Source organism: Petaurus breviceps, unplaced genomic scaffold (genome assembly GCF_028583685.1).
Source record: "Petaurus breviceps papuanus isolate PSGF00001 unplaced genomic scaffold, PetGlider_PUasm1.0 184, whole genome shotgun sequence".
NCBI lineage: Eukaryota > Metazoa > Chordata > Mammalia > Diprotodontia > Petauridae > Petaurus > Petaurus breviceps.
This window is the reverse complement of record NW_027185793.1, coordinates 12,503,220-12,529,989: the sequence shown is the minus strand read 5'-3', so window position 1 is coordinate 12,529,989 and position 26,770 is coordinate 12,503,220. Positions and strand designations below refer to the sequence as shown.

At 37.0% G+C, this 26,770-nt stretch overlaps 1 protein-coding gene across 1 annotated transcript in view; it reads right to left on the bottom strand.

The window, feature by feature from the left end:
* Positions 1-26,770, bottom strand: part of MAN2A1 (mannosidase alpha class 2A member 1) — a 236,724-nt gene that overhangs the window by 161,491 nt on the left and 48,463 nt on the right. The window contains exon 4 of the mRNA XM_069088155.1: positions 16,747-16,918. Within this exon, the coding sequence (XP_068944256.1) occupies positions 16,747-16,918 (172 nt within the window). The remainder of the gene's footprint in view (positions 1-16,746; positions 16,919-26,770) is intronic.

Genomic DNA, 26,770 nt, shown 5'->3' with positions numbered 1-26,770 from the left:
GCACATGGACGCTAAACATCTAAATTTAATACCAATATTCATTTTTGTCTATGATATAGTTTTCTTGTTTATCCCTTTTTATTTTGTGAATGTTAGTTTTGCTTTGTCTGATAGTACGATGGCAACTCTTACTTTTTTGGATTTATTTGATGCACAGTCTTAAAAAAAAAAAACTTCCATCCCCTCAATTTTATTTCATTTTTTAAATGCGTTTCTTGTAAGCACCAGATTATAGGGTCTGGTTTTGTTTTCTTATCCAATCTGTCATTCTTAAGTGTTACTGGATTGTTTAATTCATTCACATTTAAAGTTATACGTGGTTTATATTTTCCTACAACTTTTTCTAAAATTGGGGTTTTTTCAAATTCTTTTTCCTCTTCTGCTATAAACATAGTACTAGTTTGCTACATTTTGTACTAGTCTTTTTTTAAAGTGGCCCTGTTCCCACTGGCTGTCTTCCCCTCATCTGTAATTCTCTCTTCTTTTTCATCCCTTTATCTTTAGAATTTTGTTTATTGATTACTCCTTTCTGCTTTTACTTGATCACATAATGTTATTTATTATATAACATATGCATCGTATACCACAAATATATTTACACACACACACACACACACACACACACACACACACACTTCCCAATCTTTTTAATCTGGTCTCTAGCTCATAATACAATCAAAGCTTCCAGGTATCCATTCTCAGTTCTACCTCTAGGCACTTTTTGCTAGAGCACTATAGGGACTGAACAATGAAACATGCTTGAAAACACCATACATAAAATACAGTATTTAATGTGTATATATCAAATAACATAGACCAGAGCAAAGGTTCTTAACCATTTATTATGGAATACACACCTTTCGCAGTTTGATAAAGAATTCAGAATATATTATTATTATTAGTCCCTTCTCAGAATAATATTTTAAATTCATGAAATACATAGGATTACAAAGAAAACAAACTATATTGAATTACAGTTTTCAAAAGATGTTTTAAAATATAATTTTGGGGATATCTGGGAGCTAAGACGGGAGTATGCAAGAAATGCCCTGAACTCTCCCAAATTCCCCTGCAACAACTATAAAATAGTACCTCAAAACAAATTCTGTAAAGGCAGAACCAACAAAAAAAATGGAAAGAAATAATTTTCCAGCCCAAAGCAAACCTGGAATGCGGGCATGGAAGGTCTGTCTCATTCACATGGACAGTCCAGAGTAGGCAACGCCCTGGCAAGCCAGCAGCAGGCACTGAACCCTAGTGAGGGCCACTGACCAAGACCAGTCCTCCTCCTCCTCCACAAACCCAAATGCAGCAGCAAACAAGCAACCAGGACCCTTCCTCCCCCACATCCCAGCACAGCACCAAGGAAGAGGCCAAGACCCTCACCTCTGTATATGCAGCACAGTGCCAGGCAAGTAGCCTGGTCGAAGCACAGAACACACCCCGTGCCCCCCCCCAAGCCCTGGTAATACACAACACCAGGTGTCCTCTTCCTGGGTGGCCTCACCCTCCTCCAGGTCCCAAGGCAGCACCAGCTCTCCCTCCCCCAACTAAGTGACCTGGAGCAACACCAGGCAAGAAACCAAGCACTGTGGCCTCCAGAGCTGGGCCAGGAGAATGACCAGGCCCCTCTTTGGGGGGGGGGGGGCCAAAACAGAGCCTGCAGTGCCTAGCACAAGAACCTTGGAACAATGTCCATTCCACCCCAGGAACAGAGCTCGACTTTAACAAAATGGGCTGGAAAAATTTTAGCAAAAACCTGAATCTGACCATAGGGAAAAGTTATTACGGTGACAGGGAAGATCAAAACACAAACTCATAAGAGAATACTGTTAAAACACCTATGCTCAAAGACTCAAAGTAAAATGAGAGTTGGTCTCAGCCCCAAAAAGAACTCCTGGAAAAGCTCAAACAGAACTTTAAAAATCAGAAAGGCTGAAGAAAAATTAGAAAAAGAAAATAATGAAAAAAGAATGAACAACTTGATAAAGTACAAAAAAATGGAAAAAGATATACAAAATTATACTGAAGAAAACAATTCCTTAAAAAGAAGAATCAGCCAAATGGAAAAGGAGTTAAACTAAAGAAAATAATTCCTTAAAAATCAGAATTGGACAACTGGAAGCTAATGAATCCATGAGAGTTGAAGAATCAATAAAACAAAATAAAATGTAAAACACACTGGAAAAACAATTGACTTGGAAAATAGACTAAGGAAAGATAATTTAAGAACTATTATACTCCCTGAAAGCCATGATCAAAAAAAGGACCTGGAGATAATACTTCAAGATATTATCAAAGAAAACTGCACAGAATCCTAGAACCAGAGGGTAGAAGAGACATTAAAAGAATCCAGTGACTATTGGAAGTGACTATTGGACTATTCTATGGAAGAGATCCAAAATGAAAACTCCCAGGAACATTAGTCAAATGCCAGAACTCCCAAATCAAGGAGAAAATACTGCAAGCAGCCAAAAAAAAAAATCAAATATCATAAAGCCACAGTAAGGATTACACAGGATTTAGCAGCTTTTATACTGAAGGATCTGAGGACATAGAACATGAAACTTTGGAAAACAAAGCTTGGACTATAATCAAGAATCACCCAACAAAACTGGGGATAAACCTTGAGGGGGAAAAAGCAGTCAAGCAATGAAATGTAGGACTTTCAAGGTTTCCTGATGAAAAGACTACAGCTGAACAAAAAAAAAAATGAACTTCAAATACAAGACTTAAGTATAAAAAGGAAAAAGCATAAGAGATTCAATAAGTCTAAACTGTTAGCATCCCTACATGAGAAGATGATACTTATAACTCCTTAGACCTCTATCACTATTAGTGAACTTAGAAGTATAAGTGGACAGAGGGTGTGAGTAAAAGGTGCCTCTGATGGAATTAGATTCTCCCCCCTCCAAAAAAAAGAAAGAAAATTAAGGGGTGAGAAAGAGAATTACAGTGGGAGTAAAAGGAAAGGAGAGGTAAAATGGGGAAAATTATCTCACAAAAGATCTATTACACTGGAAGAGCAGATAAAGGCAGGTGAGCACTGCTTAGACCTTACTCTCATCAGAACTGGCTCAAAGGGGGACTAACACAATCAGCTGGGTACAGAAATTTATCTTACGCTATAGGAAAGTAGAAGGGTCGAAGGAGTTAAAAAAAAAAAAAAGGGCAGGAAGGGGAGAATGACAGAAGGGACCAATTAGGAAAGCAGGTGGTCAGAAGGAAAATAATCATGAGGAGGGAAAGAGTGAAAGGTAGGGAGAAGGATTAACAGGAAGAAAAATAAGATGGAGGGAAATACAGTGAGTAACGATGACTGGGTTTATGAATGGGATGAACCCACTCATAAGATGGAAATGCATAGCAGAGTGCATTAAAAACAGACTTCTACAATATGTTGTTTACAAGAAACACACTAGAAGCAGGGATAAACACATAGGGGCTGGAACACAATCTCTCATGCTTCAGCTGAAGTAAAAAAGGAGGGGAGGAACCATAATCTCAGAAAAAGCAAAAGCAAAAAGAGATCTAGTTAAAAGTGATAAGGATGAAAACTACATCTGGCTAACAAGGTACTACAGAGAATGAAGTAGTATCAATACCAAACATATATACTCCAATTAGTATGCAATTCAAATTCTTAAAACAGAAGCTAAGCGAGTCACAGGAAGAAACAGTTAAACTGTACTAGTGGGAGACTTCAACTTTCCCCTCTCCGAACTAGATAAATCTAACCACAAAATGAACAAGAAAGAAGTTGAAGAGATGAATAGAATTTTAGAAAAATTAAATATGATAGACCTCTAGAGAAAACTGAATGTAGACAGAAAACACCTTTTTCTCAGTTCATGGCATCTATATAAAAACCAATCATGTATTAAAATCAAATGTAGAAAGGTAAAAATAGTAAATGTATCCTTTTCAGATCATAACGCAAAAATTACATTCAATAAAGGGCAATGGAAAGACAGACTAAAAATTAATTGAAAACTAAACAATCTAATCCTGAAGAATAAGTGGGTCAAAGAACAAATCACAGAAACAATAATTTTAGTAGAGATGACAACAATGAGACAACATCCCAAAATTTATGGAATGCAGCCAGCAGTACTTAGGGGAAATTTTATTTCTCTAAATTCTTACATAAACAAAACAGAGAAAGAACAGACTGATGAATCAGGCATGCAACTAAAAAAACTAAAAACAGAATAAATTTTAAATCCCCAACTGAACACTTATGAAAATGGTCTATCAATAGAAAAGAACAGAATAAAAATACAAGGACAGTTAATGAGGACTAAGGCTTAAGGTAAAAAAGGAGATTAAGTGAACACTGAAGAATTTAAGTCAGCTAGCTCAAAGATACTACATCCTAAAATAGTGAAGAGGCAGGTATGATTACTGAGTCATTACTTGTAATTAGTGAAAAATACAGAGAATGAGGAAGGCAATGCAGTTATTAGGAAAGGGTAAATTCTGTCCTGACTTTCAAAAAGGAAAAAAAATAGAAATAAGCCAGCTTATCATTAAATTAATTACTGACAGACTTCTAGAAAATGTTACTGAACACTGAGAACAGATCATATCAATCTAACTTTTTTAAATTTCCTGACAGGTTTTCTAAATTGTCAGATTAAGTTTACCATGAAATTATCAAAGCATTTGTTAAACGATCTCCTATTTTTCTTGTGGGAAAGATGGAGAGATGTAAGCTAATCAATGGAACAATTAGGTAAATACAAAATTTGGTTGTGTGGCTGGAACTAAAGAGTAGGACTAAAGAGTAGCTGTTAACATGAATGTATCAATTGGTAAAAAGGTTTTCATTGACATGCAGGCTTGGTCCTTTGCTAATGAAAGTAACAATGACTTAGGACCTGGTTTCCAATTGTGTTCCTCATAATTACAAGCTCTGTGACCTTGGCCAAGTCATTAAACATCTCTAGTATTCTATCAAGTGAGAAGATTGAACTGTATAATTTTTGAGGTTCCTTCCATTTCAAAACAATGGTGAGCCCCCTAGAGACTATGGTCCTAACAGCTAAGCAGAGGGGAAGAGGATAATTGTGAGATAAGAGTACCAGGAAAATTCAATCTTGTAGGACGAGATTTCCCAACGATGAATTTCCTATGGAAGGAAGACATGACGTAGAAACTTAAAGAAATCCAAAAGCAGTGTAGCTGGTATAGAATGGTAGAAGACTGAAGCGTGCCCTCCATCCCACATCCTTAAACAGAAGTCCTGAAGCCCATGGCCTAGGCTCAGAAAATCCAAGCAAAGGAGAAGAGAGATCTGGTGAGATGTGACTACCAGGCAGATTCAATCTTGCATAATGAGATTTCCCAGTGATGAGTTTCCTAGGGAAGAAAAGCATGATGGAGAGGTACCCTTGTGGGTAGTTAGGCTTGACTCTTGATTACCAATCATATTTAGAAAACTCTGAACAATTCCAGGGTTTCAGTCAACTGTCAACAAGAACCCTACTGAGGATAGAGGTTTTATACACTATGCACACAGTTCAAACTGTTCAAGTATCCACCAGTGCTACACTAAAAGTCACATTTAATTGGAGAAAAGCCCATACCTTTTGAACTAGCAATACCGCTACTAGGTCTGTATCCCAAAAGAAAAGAAAAAAGAAAAGGACTTATATGTACAAAAATATTTATAACAGCCTTTTTCTGGGAAAAAAAAATTGGAAACTGAGAGTATACCTATCAGGTGGGGAATGACTGAGCAAGTTGTGGTATGTGATTATGATGGAATACTACTGTACTGTTGTAAGAAATGATGAGGGGCAGCTAGGTGGCACAGTGAATAGAGTACCGGCCCTGGAGTCAGGAGGACCTGAATTCAAATCTGTCCTTAGACACTTAACACTTACTAAGCTGTGTGACCATGGGCAAGTCACATAATCACAATTGCCTTGCCCTCCACCCTCCAAAAAAAGCAAAAGAAAAAACAAAAAAAAAAAAACATTTTAAATGATATGAGGAATGCTCTCAGAAAACTTTGAAAGACTTGCATTGGCTTATGCAAAATAAAATGTACTGTGTATGAAGCAATATTCTGAAATGACCAGCTATGAATGACAGCTATTTTCAGCAATACACAGATTTAAGACAACTCTGAAGAACTTAAGATGAAAAATATCCATCGCCAAAGAAAGAACTGATGTATGAATACAGATTGAAGCATACATTTTTTTAGCCTTTTTTGTCTATTTTCTTTCACAACATTATTATTATGAATGTTTTGCAAGACTATACATGTATAAGCTTCAACAACTGAACGGGGATAGAGAAGAAAGAATTTGGAACGCGAGGTTTTAAAAACATGTTAGAAGTTGTTTTTAAATGTTAGTGGGGAAAAAATAAATACAAAACAAATAAAAGTCAGGGGCAGCCAGGTGGCTCAGCAAGTTAGAGCACGTGCTCCAGTGTTGGGATGACCTGGAAATCGAATCCCCGGATCGGACACTCAGCACCACACAAAAGTCACATTTAAAAAAACATCTTAGTGAAAAAACAGTAATACAAAATTATACTAAGAACAAGGCATACAAGACTTCAGAGTTTGACTGTAAAATCAAAACATTAAAGGTCTTAGGTGTGCCAAATTGAATGTAGAAGGTACAGCCATCAGAGGGTAACCTTTAAGGGAATATTATACTGGGCAGGCACTGGGCTAAACACTGGGAATACAGATTAAAAGTAAAATCATTCCCTGCCCTCAAGAAGCTTATGGTTTTAAAAACAAAAATGTATCAATCTATTGTTTTCTATATCACAAAATTTCTCCCAGTATTCCTCCCACTTTCTCTCCTAGAGTCATTCTTTTCACAAAAAAATATTTTAAAGGGGAAAAAAATTAATAGAATTGATTAACACATCCAAAAAATTTCAAAACATGTGTAATTAGATAGTTTTTTTTTCCATTTTTCAAATGCTTTATTAACTTCTGATTTACATCATTCATTTCCACCAGATTTTGAGTTGCAAATTTTCTCCCCGTTTTTCCCCTACCCACCACCCCAAAACAGCAATCCCACAGGATATCCCCTCCTCCATTCTGCTCTCTCTCATATTTTCTCCCATACTCCTTTCGACTCTTCTAGTACTGCATGGTGGATCTCTATGCCCCAGTGCTTGTATATCTTATTTTCCAAATACATGTGAAATAGTATTAATAATAGTACATATATATATATATTTTTTAAACATTTGATTTTAAAACTTTGAATTCCAGATTCATTCCCTTCCTCCCTGTCACCTACCCTAACTGGGAAGATAAGCAATTCAGTATAGGTTGTACATGTGTAGCTAATGCAAAACAATAACATAACAGATATACTGTAAAAGACTGACTATATTTCCCTCCCTCCTATCCAACCTCCAAATTGCTCTATTCTCTACTTTGATCCCATCCCTTTTCAAAAGTGGGTGCTTCCAACTTCCCTCCCCCACAGCCTGCCCTCCCTTCCATCATCCCCCCTCTGATACCCTTCCCCCCACTCTCCTATAGGGTGAGATACCCTATTTAGTGTGTATTTCATTCCCTCCCCAAGCCAAATTCAATGGGAATAAGGTTGACCCATTCCCTTTTGCCTTCCTATTCTTCCACTCCATTGTATCTATTTTCCCTTGCCTCTTCTATATGAGATAGGTTACCCCATTCTGTCTCTCCCCATCTCGTCTCATTATATTCCTCTCTCCCCTCTTAATTTTACCTTTTAAGTATCATCCCTTCAGCTTCATCAGTTAAAATTATTGTTTTTGTTAGTAGTTCAACTTTGATAAGTTCCTTATGATTTCTTTTCCCTGTTTACCTTCTCATGCTTCTCTTGCTTCATGTATCTGAATGTCAAATTTTCTATTCACCTCCGGTTTTTCCATCAAGAATGCCTGAAAGTCCTCTATTCCACTGAATGACCATATTTTTCCCTGAAACCTGATACTTAGTTTTGCTGGGTAGCTGATTCTTGGTGAATCGCAGCTCCTTTGCCCTCTGGAATATCATATTCCAAGCCCTTCGATCCCTCAGTGTAGAAGCTGCCAGATCCTGGGTTATCCTGATTGTGTTTCCACAATATTCAAATTGTTTCTTCCTGGCTGCTTGTAATATTCTCTCCCTAATCTGGGAATTCCGGAACCTGGCTATAATTATTCCTAGGAGTTTTCTTTTGGGGATGTTTTTCAGGAGGTGATCGGTGGATTCTTTCAACCTCTATTTTGCCCTCTGGTTCTAAAACATCAGGGCAGTTTTCTTTGAGAACTTCCTGGAGAATGATTTCTAGGTTCTTACTTTGATCACTGCTTTCAAGTAGTCCAGTGATTTTTAAATGATCTCTCCTGGATCTATTTTCCAGGTCAGTGGTTTTTCCCATGAGATATTTCACATTGCCTTCTATTCTTTCATTTGTTTGGAGCTGTTTAACAGCATCTTGATTTCTCATAAAATTATTAGCTTCCATTTGCTCCAATCTAATTCTGAAGCAATGATTCTCCTCAGTGAGCTTTTGAGATTCTTTTTCCATCTGGCAAATTTGGCTTTTTAAAGCATTCTTCTCCTCATTGCCTTTTTGAGCCTCTTTTGTCATTTGAGTTAGTCTATTTTTTAAGGTATGATTTTCCTCAGTCAGGCTGTTGACTCTCATTTCATAATTTTCTTGCACTGTTCTCATTTCTTTTCCCAATTTTTCCTCCACTTCTCTTATCTGCTTCTTAAGGTCTCCTCTATGGCCCATAACCAGCTCATATTTTCCTTTGAAGCTTTTGGTGCAGGAGTTCTGACTTCACTGTCTTCCTCCTGTTCCAGGCTTTGATCCTTTTTGTCCCCAAAATAGGAGTGTATTGTTGGAATCTTCTGTCTGCTTTGTTTCCTTTGCCTGGTCATGTCGCCCCTCAGTCACTTGGTCCCTAGGCTTTTTGCCACAGTAGGACTCTGCCACCAGACAGGGGAGCTTTCATCACAAACGCTGGGGTTTTCTCAACTGCCGGAAGTATTAGATGTGTGCCCTCTCTGAGGCCTCCACACGCTATGGCAAGCTGGACACACACCACAGGACCTCCATCCTAGACTGCAATCTAGATCCAAGCAGGTTAAACAAGAGCGATTACCCCTCAGACTGGTCACTTGGTCCCCCTACACTCTGCAGGCCAGGAGCTAAAGCTGCCACATGGTGCTGACTGGCTGTGCTGGGTGTCTCAGCAGCTTCTCACTCTGGGGGCAAAAGAGAAGCCGAGGCACTCCCACTTGCTGGGTCCCAAAGTCCAGATTGCACTGACCTCTCCCTTTCCTTTGCATCTATGTGTTGATAATTCTGGAAACAGCCACAGCTGCTGGTGATCTGGAGTCCCTCCACCAGGCGGCTGGTCAGGCCCACCCTGGGACTAAAACCTCTGGCTTATGGGGGCCTGGGCTCAGCTCCCAGAGAGCTGGTCTGGCCAATTCCTGCAGGCCTGCTGGGCTGTCCTCAGCAGGAGGTTAGCGTCCCTGTCTCATTTTGTGGGTCCTGCAGCTCCAATGTTTGTTCAGAGTCCCCTTTTTACATTGATTGGGGAAGGTGGAAGCCAAAGCTACTTGAAGGTCCTGCTTCTACTCCACCATCTTTCAAAGATGATGTTCTAATATGGGAAACAACCAGTATGTAAGACACTGGAAGCTACAAGGATCAGAAAAAACTTCATTGTGGTGCCAAAGCCAAGAATAAATGAGATATTCTTTTGTTTTTTTTTTGAAGCAATTGGGGTTAAGTAACTTGTTCAAGGTTACATGGTCAGTTATTTTTGTGTGGGCGCCGAGTATCTGAGGCCAGAACCGATCCCAGGTCTCCCAACACTGGGGCCAGCACTCTTACTCACTGCACCACCTGGCCACCCCTTAAATGAGATATTCTAAGAGAAAGGAGTGAACAGGGAGAGCATCCCTAGGCATAAAGGACAGCTAACTGCAAAGACATGGAATCAGAAGATGGGAAATCATATGTGAGTAACCATAAGCAGATCAGTGCTGCTGGAAAAGTGTATGTGTACAACAGAATGGAATAAATTGTTAGAAGACTGGAAAGGTTGGAAGGTATCAGGTTGTGAAGAATTTTAAAAGTCAGGAAAGTTTATATTTGATTCTAGAAATAACAGGAAACCACTGGAGTTAAAAGGAGGCAGGAGTAAAGGGAGAGGCAGTGTGACACAGTCAAACCTGATCTTTGGGAAAATCACATTGGCACCTATACTGAAGATGGATTACAGTGGGGATAAACCTGAGGCAAACAGTCCAATTAGAAGTCTATTGCAGGGGCGGCCAGGTAGCACAGCAAGTAAGAGCACCGGTTCCAGTGTTGAGAAGACCTGGAGATCGAACCCTGGGCTCAGACACTTAGTACCCACCCAGAAACACCTGGCCGTGTAACCTTGAGCAAGTTACTTAACCCCAATTGCTTAGGGGCGGCCAGGTGGCTCAGCAAGTAAGAGCACCGGCTCCAGTGTCGGGATGTCCTGGATCAAATCCGGGCTCAGATACTCAGCACCACACCCAGAAATAACTGGCCGTGTAACCTTGAGCAAGTTACTTAACCCCGATTGCTTAAAAAAAAAAATCTATTGCAGTAGCTGAGGCAAGAACTGATAAAGGGTAGATCTAGTATGATATTTGGGTGAGTGGAAAGAAGGAGAAAAGGCTAGGGCTGGCCAAATAGATAGATATGGAAATCAATTTCTAAGAAGAAAGTCTAGAAAGGTAGACCAAAGACATATTTTGAAGGGTTTTACACATCAAAAAATAGTTTGTGTTTTATTATAGAGAACACTGGAGTTTCATAAGCAGGGGAGTAATATGGTCACTCATACTTTAGGAACACAAATTTGGCAGGCATATGAAGGATGGCTAGAGAGAAGAGAAACCAGGGACACAGAGACCAATTATGAGGCTATTGCAATAGTCCGAGTAAACGTTAAAACCATGAGAGTCTGATTTAGGGTGTTGACTGTATGAATCGAAAGGTGAAAAAAACAAGAGACATTATGAAAGCAGACAAGATTTAACAATTTAGTTCCATACAGTTATAACGTTAAGGGAATCTGAAGAACTTCCCTGCCCTTTATAGGCCTATGTGATAATATGGAGCCCATGGTGGGAGGAGCTTGCCAAACCGGTGAAGCAGGAAGTGGGAGTGAGACAAGAGTTGAGAGAGCTAACAGGCAGAGCACAGCAGCCAGCATGGGAGAGGGAGTGATTCTGCCTAAGGGAACTCATTTTGTGGGGAGGCCTAACAGAGGGAAGGCTTGGGATGTCAGTGTTTCCTGCATTGGTGTTGTGTATGTACTTTGTCTTAAAAAGAACATTTGGAGGTGTTGGTGCTCCCTGCATTGGCAATGTGTATAGACTTCTTTGTTACTATGATGGATTTGGCTTACTAGTGTTTAAATAAATGCCTTGGTTTCATCTTCAAGGAAGATGGTCTGTTATATCTTGTGACTCAAATGTGGGAATATGCCTGCATATTCTTAGCAGGTGCTGTGGGCATCGCACTGGCAAAATAACACTGGAGAATGAAAAACAAACGTAGAGTTAAAGATAATTCTGAGTTTGCAAACCAGAATGTTCCATAATATGGAAGAACATCGGTAATCTCAAAAAAATAGAAAAGTCAGGAAGATGAATGCATATAAGGGAAGACTAAGTTACATTTTGGACACATTTAGCTTTTTATATAAATGGGACATCCAGGTAGAGTGGCCCTGCAGGCAACTGGTGACAAAGGACTGCACTCAGGATGGAGATTTAGACTGGATTTGAGAGTCACCTGCATAGAGATAACAACTAAACCCATGAGAGCTGATGAGTTAATAGGCACAGGACACAGAGAGAAGAAAAAGACCCAAAACAAATGCTTAAAGAAAAATCATTACTTAGGGAACAGGAGATGGATAACGAGTCAATAAAACAGACTAAGAAACAGCAAGAGTTAGAAAGAGAATAAGAATAATTTCACAAAAATTTCATCATAAGAGTAATTTCATAAAACAGTATCCAGGAGGAAAGGGATAGTAAACAGTGTAAAATGATAATAAGTAAGTCATAATGAATAAGAATTGAAAAGGGTCATTTGATTTAGCAAATAAGAAATCACTGATGATCTTGGAGACAGCAGTTTTAGCTAAGAACATGAGTCAAAAGGCCAGGGGATTAAGAAAAGAGAAGAAATAGGGGCAAAGAATACAAAAGGGCTTTCCTTTGAGTCTGGCTGTGAAAAGAAAGAAATAAAGGATTGCAGGGTTGAGTGAAGCTGTTTTATTTCTGTTTTGACTTTAAGATAGGTGAGACCTATCTTGTATTGGTAGGCAGCAGAAAAAGAACTAGTAGAAATAGAAGGTCAGAGGGGTGGCCAGACCCGGAGTCAGGAGGACCCGAGTTCAGTTCCGGCGTCAGACAACACCCACACAAAAAAACTAGCCATGTAACCTTGGGCAAGTTACTTAACCCAATTGCCCTCCAAAAAAAAAACAAAAAACAGGCAAAAAGAAATTGGTGGTCAGGAATGGGACAAGATGATTGAGGTGCCTGGCTGCCAGGAAGGACAAAAGGAGGTGGTACAAGGGCACAAGCAGAGGAACTAGCTAGCCTTCAACAACAGATACAAAAATATCTTCTTTCACCTCGTCAAAAATTGGAGCGGAGAATATATTCCATACCTGTACTTTCTCACTATATTTCAACTCACATATGAAGCCTTCAGGTATAATGGTTTCTCTTAAAAGCTTGTCTTCTAAATGATCTGCTATATTAACTTTATTATTACATGAATATCTTAGTTTTAAAAAAAATACCTCACACTAATTAAATTAGGAAATTCAATTTTATATCCTATTTACAATCTGATGCTTCTACAAAGAGAAATTTTCTATTAGAATACAAAAATGGCTTTATAAAATCTTGTTCACTACATTTAAGTAAAATAAAAATAACAAAAAACAATTTGGCCTTCAACATCCCTGAATTCTAACCAAGATCTTCAATTAAAGTTTGTATTCATGTATACATAATCAAATATGTGTGTGTATATGTCTATAGATACATATAAAAAAACTTAAAAGATTCTCATGAAGATTGTTCAATTTGTGCTACACAGCAATAACTATAATTCAGTGGTTCTAAAAATTGCTTAAACACTCATTTCTGCAGATTCATGGGTGTGAGGGATAACTGGCAGTGAAGTTTCCCCATTCTGAAAAATCAAATCTAGAGTGGCTTCAGCATCCACTAGGCCTAAGTTTAGAAGTCACCTGACCTTGCAGGAATCTGGGACTTACAGCAATAAAGACCCTCCCCAGTGCCACCTCAGCACAAGATATGCCAAATAAGGTCAGAAGTGCTTTCTCAAATGTACATTGGGTGATCTACTGTTTCCTTGTTCCAGTACTTGAGGCAGATTGCTGCATTTAGATTGTACACCTAACTTCCAGCCAATGGAAGAAAAGGGTCAGGAGGAGGGTGGGGGAAAATTCTGCGTTAGGGCTTTATAACTTCACCATTTCCTTTTGCAAACTGCTTTTCCTCCCTGACCATTTGTCAGGAAGGTGGCCCTTTCTCTAGATCATAAATAAACCATTCTTTTCTGCTTCCTACCTTGAGAAACCTGAGTATTATTTGGGTAAGGATTTCTGTTGCACACAGTTTTGGGGTGCAAACAAGGGTCATATGCCAACCGACCCTGGATTTTTGATAAAAGTGTTGGCCAATAGGTTGACTGTGTTTTATATCATATTTTTATAAATAATATAATTGAAAATTTTTTCAAATCACAAATAATCCATTACCAGGACATGCTTGCTGTTGCAAACTAAAAGCAATTAACATAGCATTCTTCTAAGCCAGCAAATTTTCTTTGTGAGATATGAGAACATACCATCTCCCATATTACCTTCCATTTTATTTACTCTAAGAACATAGGATCCATTCAAAGCATAATTCTGACACTCAAAAATAATTCCATAAAATATCAGTTATTTATTTATTGTATCATATAGCAGTGGCTACTTCAAAAATCATGGATATTATATTCAAACATGCCAGTTTATCATGCAAGTTAAAAACCAAGTTTCTTGAACAAGTTCAAAATATATATGTATCAGTAATAATAAACAACATTTGTTCTTTTTGTTAAGTTATGCCAATAAGGGGCGGCTAGGTGGTACAGTGAATACAGCACTGGCCCTGGAGTCAGGAGGACCTGAGTTCAAATCCAGCCTCAGACACTTAACACACTTACTAGCCATGTGACTATGGGCAAGTCACTTAACCCCAACTGCCCTCCAAAAAGAAAAAAAAAGTTATGACAATAAGCTTTATTTCCGTTAAGTACTTAGTTCTTCTAACTGAAAAGTCAAGTTCTCATCCTAGGTGAAAAAATATAGAAAAAAATATTTGAACATTAATCTAATACAAAAGAGATAGACATTAAAGGAACAGCAGGGAGATACAACAAACTGTCTAGCCAAGAGAAGCAGCCATCTATTCTGCCAACTGAGAATATCTTAGTTGATGTATCAGTGAGGGATAAGCTGCCATGTTCAATTCACACATTTACAATCTTACTCCAAAGCCTGCACAAAGCAGATATTGAAAAAAGATTCTGAGCAAAACAAACTGTCTGGCATGTTACTACATGGCATGCTCCTACAGTGAACTGTGGTCCCCATGATTAAAGCCAATGCAACATATAAAACATCCTATCAGGTCCCAAAAGGGAACAACGAAAGTTTGATGTATAGGAGTATATAACTCAAAGGAAAAAAAAAGTCCCATTTTTCAATTGTTTCCACTTTAAATGTGGGCTTGCATTTTTTAGTATATTGTTCACAATACAACATTTAAAAAGCATTTGCAGTCAACATTAATCTTTAAGACATTGTAGGGACCACCAGGTAGCACAAATGAGTAAAGCACTGGCCCCGGGAGTCAGGAAGACCCAGGTTTGGTTCCGGCCTCAGACACTTAAACCATCCACACCCACACACACACACACACACACACACACAAAACACTAGCGATGTAACCTTGGGCAAGTTACTTAACCCCAACTGCCCTCCAAAAGGCAAAAAAAAAAAAAGATATTGTATACTCTTTGGCTACTTCAATATTTAACCCTAACAATTAATGTCAAAATCTGAACTCTCTAACAGAAGAATTTTGGTGAGTGTTCTATTTCTAGTAAACCAGTACCTTTAAGAAATGAATGAATTTTTTATGAAAACTGCTTTTATGTAAAAGTTTTTAATTTTCTAAGTTTTCCACAAAAGTAACCAATTATTTGAAATAATAAAAAAAATAAAAGCATTAGATAACATACACACAAAGACACTTTTAGTTAACAAAGATTATCTTAATACCTCAACACTGATCTAACTCTTTTTTTTTTTTTAATAAGCAATCAGGGTTAAGTAACTTGCTCAAGGTTACATGGCCAGTTATTATTTCTGGGTGTGGTGCTGAGTATCTGAGCCCGGATTTGATCCAGGTCATCCCGACACTGGAGCTGGTGCCACCTGGCCGCCCCTAAGCAATTGGGGTTAAGTAACTTGCTCAAGGTTACACGGCCAGGTGTTTCTGGGTGGGTGCTAAGTTAAGTGTCTGAGCCCGGGATTCGATCTCCAGGTCTTCTCAACACTGGAGCCGGTGCTCTTACTGGCTGTGCTACCTGGCTGCCCCAACTGATCTAACTCTTAGTACTTCTGCTGTGGGAAAAAAGTCAATAAGCCTTTAGGAGAAGAAAGATTATCAGGATAGCTATGTTTCAGTTAGGGTTTTTAAATCACTTGGTATTCTACAGTGAAATTTAAAACAACGTATATAAAACTTTTCAACAACTTTTCTAATTCTATTCATTCTCTCAAAAGAAATAAAACAGGTAGGGGCGGCCAGGTGGCACAGAGCACCGGCCCCAGAGTCGGGATGACCTGGGATCAAATCTGGGCTCAGACACTTAGCACCCACCCAGAAACACCGTGTAACCTTGAGCAAGTTACTTAACCGTGATTGCTTAAAAAAAAAAAAAAGAAATAAAACAAGTCATTGAATAAATAATGTTTAAAAGACAAATCAATGTTACTCAAATGTTCAAGATCCAAAAAATATTGAGCAACAGTCCTAAAATTGCCATTAAACAGCCATTTAAATTTTTTAGTATGTTTTCACAGAGATCTACATTAAATCTGCTACAGACAAAATTCTCTTCTTGGTTTCATTTTGTAAAGTTAAGAACATGTAAGATTGGAGGGTTCTAATTAAGATGGAGAAGAGATTTTCAGTAGGGCCAGAGCAGAAAAGAATCTGATATACAGAAAATGAATATAAAATCACTTTCTTCCTTTTCACAATCAAGAGTATTTCATTGGAGTATAAGAATGAGGCAGAGCTTATATTAAATAATAACTGCAAATAGCAATGCTCCCCCAAAAATGATGAGGGGTGGGGTATTAAGATACATCAAAAGATGTTGATTTAATATTGTTCTGTCCCAAATTTAAATATAATTTGAAATCAGTAATTGCTGTAGACATAAAATTTTTAAATATGTAAGAATCCAAAATTCTTCAGGAAAAGGAAGGATTCTTTTTAAAAGACTTCTATATTCCATAATATAAACTCTCTGAATATACACATTACATAAATTCAACACGATTTCCCTAAGTAGTGCATAACCCTATCAACTTCCAAAAAGAAATTAATTTTTAGAAACAAACCTCTTAACAGCATCCTTCTTCTGAATATCTATTCCATCCCACCATTTTGACAAATAAGAGATTTCAGACCACATAAATTTTCTCCTTCTGTCTTCATTCAGCTTTACCACCATGTTATTAAGAATATGCTGGGTCTGGTCTCTAAAGTAGTCATTGAAAGTCTTTAGCCAACCTAAATTGAGACACAAATACACCATACAAATCTGGTTTCAGTTAAATCATATTATTTCACTTTTGAAGGAAATCTTTCATAAGTTTTCAATGCAAAAAGGTTACATAATTTAAATTTTTTAAAGTTTCTAATTGCTAAGATGAAATTGATAATCGACCAAATATATAGCCTGGAAATGACAAATTATTTCTTAAAATACTAAAATGAGATGCATAACTTGAAGACTAGTCAAAAACAATACAATGTAATTACTTTATCTGATACTGTTATTTCTAAGTTATTGACAGCATTTTTTCTGAATTTGAAAAACCAAGTAGCATAGAGAATGGTATTGAATTAGCAAATCTGGGTAGACATTTCTTTCTTTCCCTCTGCAAGTAGCACCTGAACATATGCTCCATGTGGTACTGAATTAATCAAATAAATGAGATGGAATATCAAATAAAGTAGAATCTTTGCTCTGCTGTATCTAAAACTCAATTGAAAGGGAAGATTATGATTTTATAAATCAAATTATACTGTTTGCAAAGAAAATAAAGAGTAGAAAAGTGATTCTAAAGGGAATATTTTTTGCCAGTTCAAATTGTGGCTTTTGAAGCATGCAATTACTGGTAAGTCTATTCCTTTTGCTGAAAACTGATATGAATTCAACATAAATTTTTAAGCTTTACATTTTTCCAAAAGTTGCTGGTAATTTGAGATGGCAGTTAGGTTATTTTTTATGAATTAAAAAAAGGCCATCTTAGATACAAAGAATGGGAATGGGGAGAGGTAGGTGGTGGCAGAGAAACCCTCATCTGTGAAATTTATTACTTTAACTGGAACTGATTATGGCATCTTAGATTTAAAAGTAGAAGGGATCTTACGAGATCATGTATTCCAATGCCTTGACTTTATAAGTCCATAACTGAATAATAACATTAAGGAACTTGCCCAAAGGTCACATATGTAGTAAGCAGCAGTCAGATTTTGATTCCCAGGCTCCAAATTTTGCATTCATTCTACTGAACCATCTCATTTTAGGGTAGACTGTAACCTTGTCCCCTCACCAATTTTTCTAAAATAATTTCTTCACAAGAAACTATCTTGGAGTCCAAGACTTCCAACAACTGCAAAAGGTTTAAGCCAGTCAGCATTTTTGCAGTGCAGCATGGAGCCCTCTGAGGACATGGGGATCCTCTGAGTGAGAATTTCTAGAACACATGCTAGTAGGAAAACCCAGGATTATTCTAACCTAATAAGAATGGAAGAGCATCTTATCCAACAGGTAAAAATTCTACTCCTACTGACCATATCTCTCTTTCATATGCAAGGTAATTCATGGTACTTCAAAGATGTGATATAACAGCCTCGCCTTCAAAAATCATAAATGTGAGAAACCCGCAAATCACCCAAAATCTAATTTTGACAAATGACCAGACTTTAAGACTAATCAAGTGCTATACTTCAACTATTAAACTACATAAATGCTATAAAAGGACAATAATATACATCAATCTAACACATTACCAAATGTTTCAACCCAGTTTATTCACTTTATCTAAATAATTTATCGTCCAGGCTGCCAAGGCACTAAAATATCCTTATTACATCAAGATAAACACGATAAATCAATACAAATCATGTTCTTCTTGAATCAAGATTTTTCTAAATTGAAAGTTATTAAACTGATGTATTCCAAATGTGGTTTTATACTATTTTGTTCAGTCTTTGCATACCATTCAATTTCCATTTTAACTTTTTTAAAAAATCACTTTGCTACTCACAAAACTCACAAAAATTTTTTTAGCATACATCAAACCTGATCTTTAAATTCCTTTACCATTGGGTTCCTTAATAATATGATTAAATATTAAAACAAACCAACCATGAACTCAAACTAAACATTGAATTAAACATGAATTCAATTAAAAATGAGATCAAAATAGAGCAATATAAAGTGAATACAGAAGGAAGTCTTAAGACAACTGAAAAGTGAAAGCTATGAAACAGCATAATTTTGTACTTTTCTCTAATATAGGGGCAATCCTTTCAAAATTAGACATTATATTTACCCGAGTTACAATTTTTTATTTAACTAATTCCTTTCCAGAGAATGGTTTGTGACAATTCTTAAGTATAAAACCCAATGATTAGTTCACTTTACTTTCAACATATTTGCTCTTCAAGTCAAACATTTCAAACATATTTCACTACCTTGCTCAAATACACTTTCAATATATGTGAAACAGATTTCTATTCAACTATGAAACCAGTGTGTAACTGACACTAATAGCCTCATCTACTTTTTATGTAGAATAATTATGTAAATTATCTTTTATTGATCCTATACCACAGCACAATTCAAAATATTTGATTTGGAATAGACTTTTTAAAAGAAGTTAGTATAAAATTTCAATTCTCTATTTAAAAGAACCAACCCAAAAGGTGCTATTTTGTGAAAAAAAACTGAATGAATATTAATGATACATTAGGTTCTTGACCAATGTTCAAACTATGGTTTGTTTGGGGTTTTCTTCCTTTTTACCACTGGAAGAAAATGATTACCCTAACAGTAACAAAGCATTAGCAATATCTTCCCAAAATATCTTAACCAAATTATCTTACCACAGGGCACAAATTTCATACAGAAAAATCATTTTGGCAACTGAGGTGAGGATAAAGTGGAGCAAGAAGAGACTTAAAGGTCTTAAAAGTAAGATTGTAGTTATATAAGTGAAGAAAAGTATATGAAAACAAGAGATACAGTGTAGATAGAAACATTACATTAGTCGTTTTTGTTTTTCAATCGTGTCCACCTTCTAAACCCATTTGGGCTTTTCTTGGCAAAGATACTGGAGTGGTTTGTCATTTCCTTCTCAGTTCATTTTACAGATAAGGAAACTTAGGCAAACAGGGTTAAATGACTTGCCCAAAGTCACCCAACTGGTGCCCAAGGGCAGATTTGAACTCAAGAAGATAAAGTGTCCTAAATCCAGGCCTGGTGCTCTGCCCACTGTGATACCGTACCAGACGTACCACCTAGCTGCCTCTACAATATATTAGATATATGGGGAAAATGAGCGTGAAGAGTAGAGACTGACAGCAACACTGTAAACATGGGTTACTGTGAAGATGATGTGCCCTTATTATTAATAATAAGAATATGTACAGATTTATGGTATAAAAAGCACTTTATATATATATTCTCATTTTATCTTTAAAACACCTCTGAAAAAATAGGTGCTATTATCAAGTCACTTAATGTTTGCCTCAGTTCTCTCATCTGTAAAATGAGCTGGAAAAAGAAATGGCAAACCACTCCAGTATCTTTGCCAAGAAAACTCCAGATGGAGTCACAAAGAGTTGGACATGACTGAAAAATGACTGAACATTATCCCCACTTTACTTAAAAGTAATATGAGGCAAAGAAAAGTTAATCAACTTGGTCAGAGTTGGTAAGTGTCTGAAGCAGGATTTGAACCTGGGTCTTCCTACCTCCAAATTAAGTATTCTATCTATATACATTATGCCACCTGTCTAATAAAGAAGTTCAGAAAAGGGGAGGGTTTGGGGAAAATGAGTTCCATTTTGGATATGTTTAATTTGATATGCATTTGGGACATTCAGTTCAATTTGACCAAAAAGCAGTTTGTAACACATGGCTGGAACTCAAGGGAGAAGTTATAAGGACTGTATCATCTGCACCATGGCAAAGTGAATCCATGAGAAATGATGAAGTCACCAAGTAAAATAATACACAGAGAAAAGAGGGTCCAGGACCAAGGCAGGAGAAACATAAATGGTGGTGGCACAAGCCAATGGGCATGACTTGGATTCAGCAAGGCAGACTGAGAAGAAATAGTTGAACAGTAGATGTATCAGGAGAGAGTGATGTCATGAAAACCTAGAGAGGAGAGAGTATCCAGAAGAGTTATTTCAAGTGCTACAAAGAGGTCAAGGAAAAAAAGAGTGAGGCTTCTGAGATATGGCAATTAGATTGGGCAAGTAAGTGATCAATAGCATATCTGACCAAAATGGCTGCCTAAATATTTAGATGCAGGATGATCCGGTCCCCACACAGGCCAAATACTGACCATGAAATATAATAAGAAATCTACAGTAATTTACTATTTCCATATAGAAACATATAGAAAGTCCACCACAAGTCCACAGGAAATAAGAAAGCTAGCCACTAGGCAAGGCAGCAACTTCCCAGCAAGAACAAAAACACATGTTGCCAGATACAAGATCCAGGGCAACAAGAACAAAGTCCATAAGCAAACAAGCAATTAACTGTCTACTCTGTGACAAGTACTGTATGCCAAGTGCTGGGGGTATGCAGAAGGAGACAAAAGGTCCCTGTTTGCAAAGAGCACACAATCTAATGGGGGAGAAAACGTGGAAACAACTGTCTACAAACAAGATCCACACACAGAGGATGAATTGGAGATAATAAACAGCAAGAAAGCATTAGTATTGTGGAAGATGAGGAAATACTTCTGATAGAAGATGGGACTTGAGCTGAGACCTGCAGGAAGCCAAGGAAGGCAGGCGGCAGAGATGAGGAGAGAATTTCCAAGTATGAGAGGTAGCCTTTGAAAATGTCCAGAATCAAGAAATGAAGGGTCATATGCAAGAAACAAGAAGGAGGCCAATGTCACTGGACTGGAGTGTTACAGAAAGGGGCAGGAAGGAGTGGTAGTGGTGATGATAAAGTAGAAGATTACAGAAAGCGTTAAACTTAAATTCCAGAAGATTTTATATTTGATCCCGAAGGCAAAAGGGAACCACTGGAGTTTATGGAACAAAGAGGTGGCAAGGTCAGACCTACAGTTTAGGAAGATCACTTTGACAGCTAAGTAGAAGATGGAATGGATGAGGGAGAAACTTAAGACAGGGAGATAAACCTAAAAGCTATTCTAAGAGTGAGGGTGTGATATGATATTACCAGTGTGAGAGGAAAAGAGTGGGCATATAAAAGGTGTCACAAAAAAGTAGAATTGATAGAACTTGGCAAGAGATTCTTAGAGATCAGGGAAATTTTAAAATTTCTTGAAATATAATGTCTAGGTTAATTTTTTAGGCACAATGTTCAGGCAGTTCAATGATCTTGAAATTTTCTCTCCTTTATCTGTTTTCCAGGTCAGTAGTTTTTGCTATAACTTTACATTTTCTTTATTTTGACTTCCTTTTACTATTTCTTGTTGTCTTGTGAAATCATTAGTGTCCATTTGTTCTACTCTAAATTCCAGAAAGTTTGTTGCATGGGTAAGGTTTCGTACTTTTTTGTGCCATTTTTCTTTCCAATTATCTCTTCCACATAGCTCATTCATTTCTCTTCCAATTTTTTTTTCTATCACTCTCATTTTAAACTTAAAAAAAAACTCTTGCTTCATCTCTACCAGAAATTCTAGTCGTATCTGTTCCCAAGCTATGTTTTACTTTGAGGCTTTGCTTATAGAAGTCTTATAGTCAATTTTTGCTTGTGGGTTTGTGTCATGGGCATTCCTGTCACCCTAACAGCTTCCTGTGGTGGGATTCTTTGCTCATTCTTCCAGGCTACTTCCTAATTTCAGACTTAGTGTTAAGGCCAGGCTCTGTACATTTCTGAAAGGAATGACTGGGCTGATATTAACTGTCATGCAATTTTAAGATCTCGTAAGAGCTCAGGCTACGGACTTAGAAGCTTCAGTTCTCCCAAAGTAGTCTGATCCAAAGTAAAATCTGGTCACTTCCCTGTCCTGATCTAATCTCTGCAAGTTCAGTGACTCAGGAGTCTAAGCAAAATACCTGTGGGCTTTTCCTGTTGGAATTCCAACAGACAGTTACCTGGATTCAGAGGCTATAAGTGAGTTGGAAAGCACTGTTGTTTCAGAGTAAAAGGACTACAGGCCCCACTTTGGTCTGGGATTCCTGACCTGGTTATTCAAATATGCTTCAGATTGGGTTATGGGATGGAACTAAAAACCCTTCTCTATATGCTGCTTGCTTCTGAATTTGCTCCTTCCTCATTATACAGTCAATGGTCCACAACTCTAACACATTACATATAGGCACAAGAATTGCCAGGCTCAGATTGCATCTGTGACTCAGAACTAGGGACTGGTCAGCAGAGTTTCCAATTGGCAACTATTTTTGAATCCGGTACAAGTTTTGGACGCCCTTTATGTAGAACTGGGTCCTCTTTTTGCCATATTATACAGCCTGTCCTTTTTCAATTCTTGAAAGAAAAGGGTCTGAACAATATCCTGCACCAAAAGGTTCATTGGAAAATATGAGCTGGTTACAGTACAAAAGAGGACCTTAAGAAGCAGATAAGAGAAGTGGAGGAAAAATTGGGAAGAGAAATGAGAACAATGCAAGAAAATTATGAAATGAGAGTCAACAGCCTGACTGAGGAAAATTACACCTTAAATAATAGACTGACTTAAATGGCAAAAGAGGCTCAAAAAGGCAATGAGGAGAAGAATGCCTTAAAAAGCCGAATTTGCCAGATGGAAAAAGAATCTCAAAAGCTCACTGAAGAGAATCACTGCTTCAGAATTAGATTGGAGCAAATGAAAGCTAGTGACTTTATGAGAAATCAAGATGCTGTTAAACAGATCCAAACAAATGAAAAAATAGAAGGCAATGTGAAATATCTCATGGGAAAAACCACTGACCTGGAAAATAGATCCAGGAGAGATAATTTAAAAATCATGGGACTACCTGAAAGCAGTGATCAAAGTAAGAACCTAGAAATCATCCTCCAGGAAGTTCTCAAAGAAAACTGCCCTGATGTTTTAGAACCAGAGGGCAAAATAGAGGTTGAAAGAATCCACCGATCACCTCCTGAAAAACATCCCCAAAAGAAAACTCCTAGGAATAATTATAGCCAGGTTCCGGAATTCCCAGATTAAGGAGAGAATGTTACAAGCAGCCAGGAAGAAACAATTTGAATATTGTAGAAATACAATCAGGATAACCAAGGATCTGGCACAGCTTCTACACTGAGGGATCGAAGGGCTTGAAAATATGATATTCCAGAGGGCAAAGGAGCTGGAATTCACCAAGAATCAGCTACCCAGCAAAACTGAGTATCAGGTTTCAGGGGAAAATATGGTCATTCAGTGGAATAGAGGACTTTCAGGCATTCTTGATGAAAAACCAGAGTTGAATAGAAAATTTCACATTCAGATACATGAAGCAAGAGAAACATGAGAAGGTAAACAGGGAAAAGAAATCATAAAGACCTTATCAAAGTTCAACTATTTACATTCCTACATGGAAAAACAATAATTGTAACTTACGAAACTTTTCTCAGTATGAAAATAGTTGAAGGGAATAGAAATATGTATATACACATATATGTCTATATATGAGGGTATATGGGCATATGAATACATAGGTGAATGTGTATATATGTTTACACATATAGGTAGACATAGACAGAAGGCACAGGACCAATTTAACAGGAAGGGATGATACTTAAAAGGTGAAAGTAAGAGGTGAGAGGAATATAATAAGAGGAGATGGGGAGAGACAGAATGGGGTAATCTATCTCATAAAGAAGAGGCAAGGGAAAATGGTTACAATGGACGGGAAGAATAGGAAGGCAAAAGGGAATGGGTCAACCTTATTCTCATCGAATTTGACTTGGGGAGGGAATGAAATACACACTAAATAGGGAATCTCACCCTAAAGGAGAGTAGGGGGGAAGGGAATCAGAGGGGAGATGATAGAAGAGAGGGCAGGCTGTGGGGGGGAGGGAAGTTGGAAGCACCCACTTTTAAAAAGGGACAGGATCAAAGTAGAGAACAGAACAAGTGGGAGGTGGGATAGGAGGGAGGGAAATATAGTCAGTCTTCTACAATATATCTACTATGTTATCGTTTTGCATTAGCTACACATGTACAACCTATAATGAATGGCTCATCTAAGGTTGGTGACAAGGGAGGAAGGGAATGAATCTTTAATTCAAAATTTTAAAATCAAATGCTGAAATATATATATACACATATATATACACACACATATATACATATATACACAGACACACACTATTATTAATACTATTTTACATGTAATTGGGAAACAAGATAAAGGCACTGGGTTATAGAGATCCACCATGCCCTACTGGAAAAGTCAAAAGGGGTATGGGAGAAAATATGGGAGAGAGCAGATTGGAGGAGGGGGATATCCTGTGGGACTGCTATTTTGGGGCTGTGGGCAGGGGAAAAACGGGGAGAAAATTTGTAACTCAAAATCTGGCAGAAATGAATGATGTAAATCAGAAGTTAAAATTAAAAAAAATTTTAAAATAAATATCTGTTTAACTGATTAATATTACTTCAATACTATAAGTTCATCAATTGACACATAATATGAATTGATACATAAGGGGGAAAAAACTATTTGATTTTTCAAGTAAATAACTGAAGGCAATTCTGCTATAAATATTTCAGCTTTTTAGCTTTTTATCTAGCACATTGTGAAAAATTAGGCCTAAGGATACAAAAGGTACTAAAATTGTTTTAACCTATTAAATGCAACATGAATAAATCAAATAATTAGCTTTCAATTTTGCAGACTTTACTTTAAAACTTCAAAAGGTAATAATAAACATTACCATTTCCCTCAAAACTTATTTCCAAGTTTTATCTTAATTTCATGTACATTATAATACATGTTGTCTAATAAAATCTTAAATCTAGTCAGAAAGGAAGGTATTTTAAAGTATGAGAAAAGCAAGGCATTAACTTAAATAAAGTGATGACCTAAAAATTTCCCAGCTATGAAATAACTTACAAGGATAAAGATGTATGTTCACAGACAGAACATACACATTTTAAGTAGCAGAGAAGAAAATTTACAGATCTCAAATATGAAAAATGCCCATCAAAAAGGGAAAGGATTTCAATACTAAAAGACATTAAATAACTTGCCTTAAAAATGCTACTCTTTGAAATGAAAAAAAAAATCTCTATAAATCTCATTTATAAAGTAAACCAAGTGTATTGGTTTGTTTCATGATATTATGTAAGAATTTTTCTTAGGAATTATATATATTTTGATAATATTTTTAATAGCAAAGACTTCTTATGAACTTAATAATGGTTCAAATTTACCCATTTCTATATGACATCAAAATTACTAAGAAAAGCCAAATAATGATTTTCCTTTGGATTTAGATATGAAAATTGCTTTTAGCTTAAAAAATTAGCTTCTACTAATTATTCTTCGAGTAAAGACAGCTCTTTATGGGGAAATGTAACAATTTTTACAAAAAACAAAATGGACATATAACACTCCATTGCCTCAATTTCCCTATCTATAAGTAGCAGGGTTCAATTAAATTATACAGGTCCTTGACAACTGTAAAAGTTTATGAATCTATAACTCTACTAAGGTATCCAGAAGTCCATCGAGGAGAGTTGATGACCCCAGAGAGATGGTTCAGATTGGTAAATATAGCACCAAAAGTTTCCTCTAAACAAATCTGTAAAGAACCATGCATTATTGTGCCCAGTTTAAAAATGAGATAAACTGAGATTCACTGACATGATATAACTTGCCAATAATTTCAAAAGTATTAAGTTCTCAAATTGGGACTTCAACCCAAGTTTCTAGTTTATTTCACTAGAATAAGGAACTTTCTACAGTACCTCGCCCTCAACAAAATTAAAACAAGTTATAATCAAGCAAATAGAAATTAAATTCAAGGTTTTCTGAAGGAGGGGAGTTTTAAACAGGATTTTAGAGAGTAGCCATGAATTATTATAAAGCAGGTTAGCAGATCAAAGTAAACTTAAAGGAAAGTGATTCCATGTAACACACTCCATAGATTTGGACTATCATTTTACAGAAAAGCAGCTGAAGCCCAGAAATGTT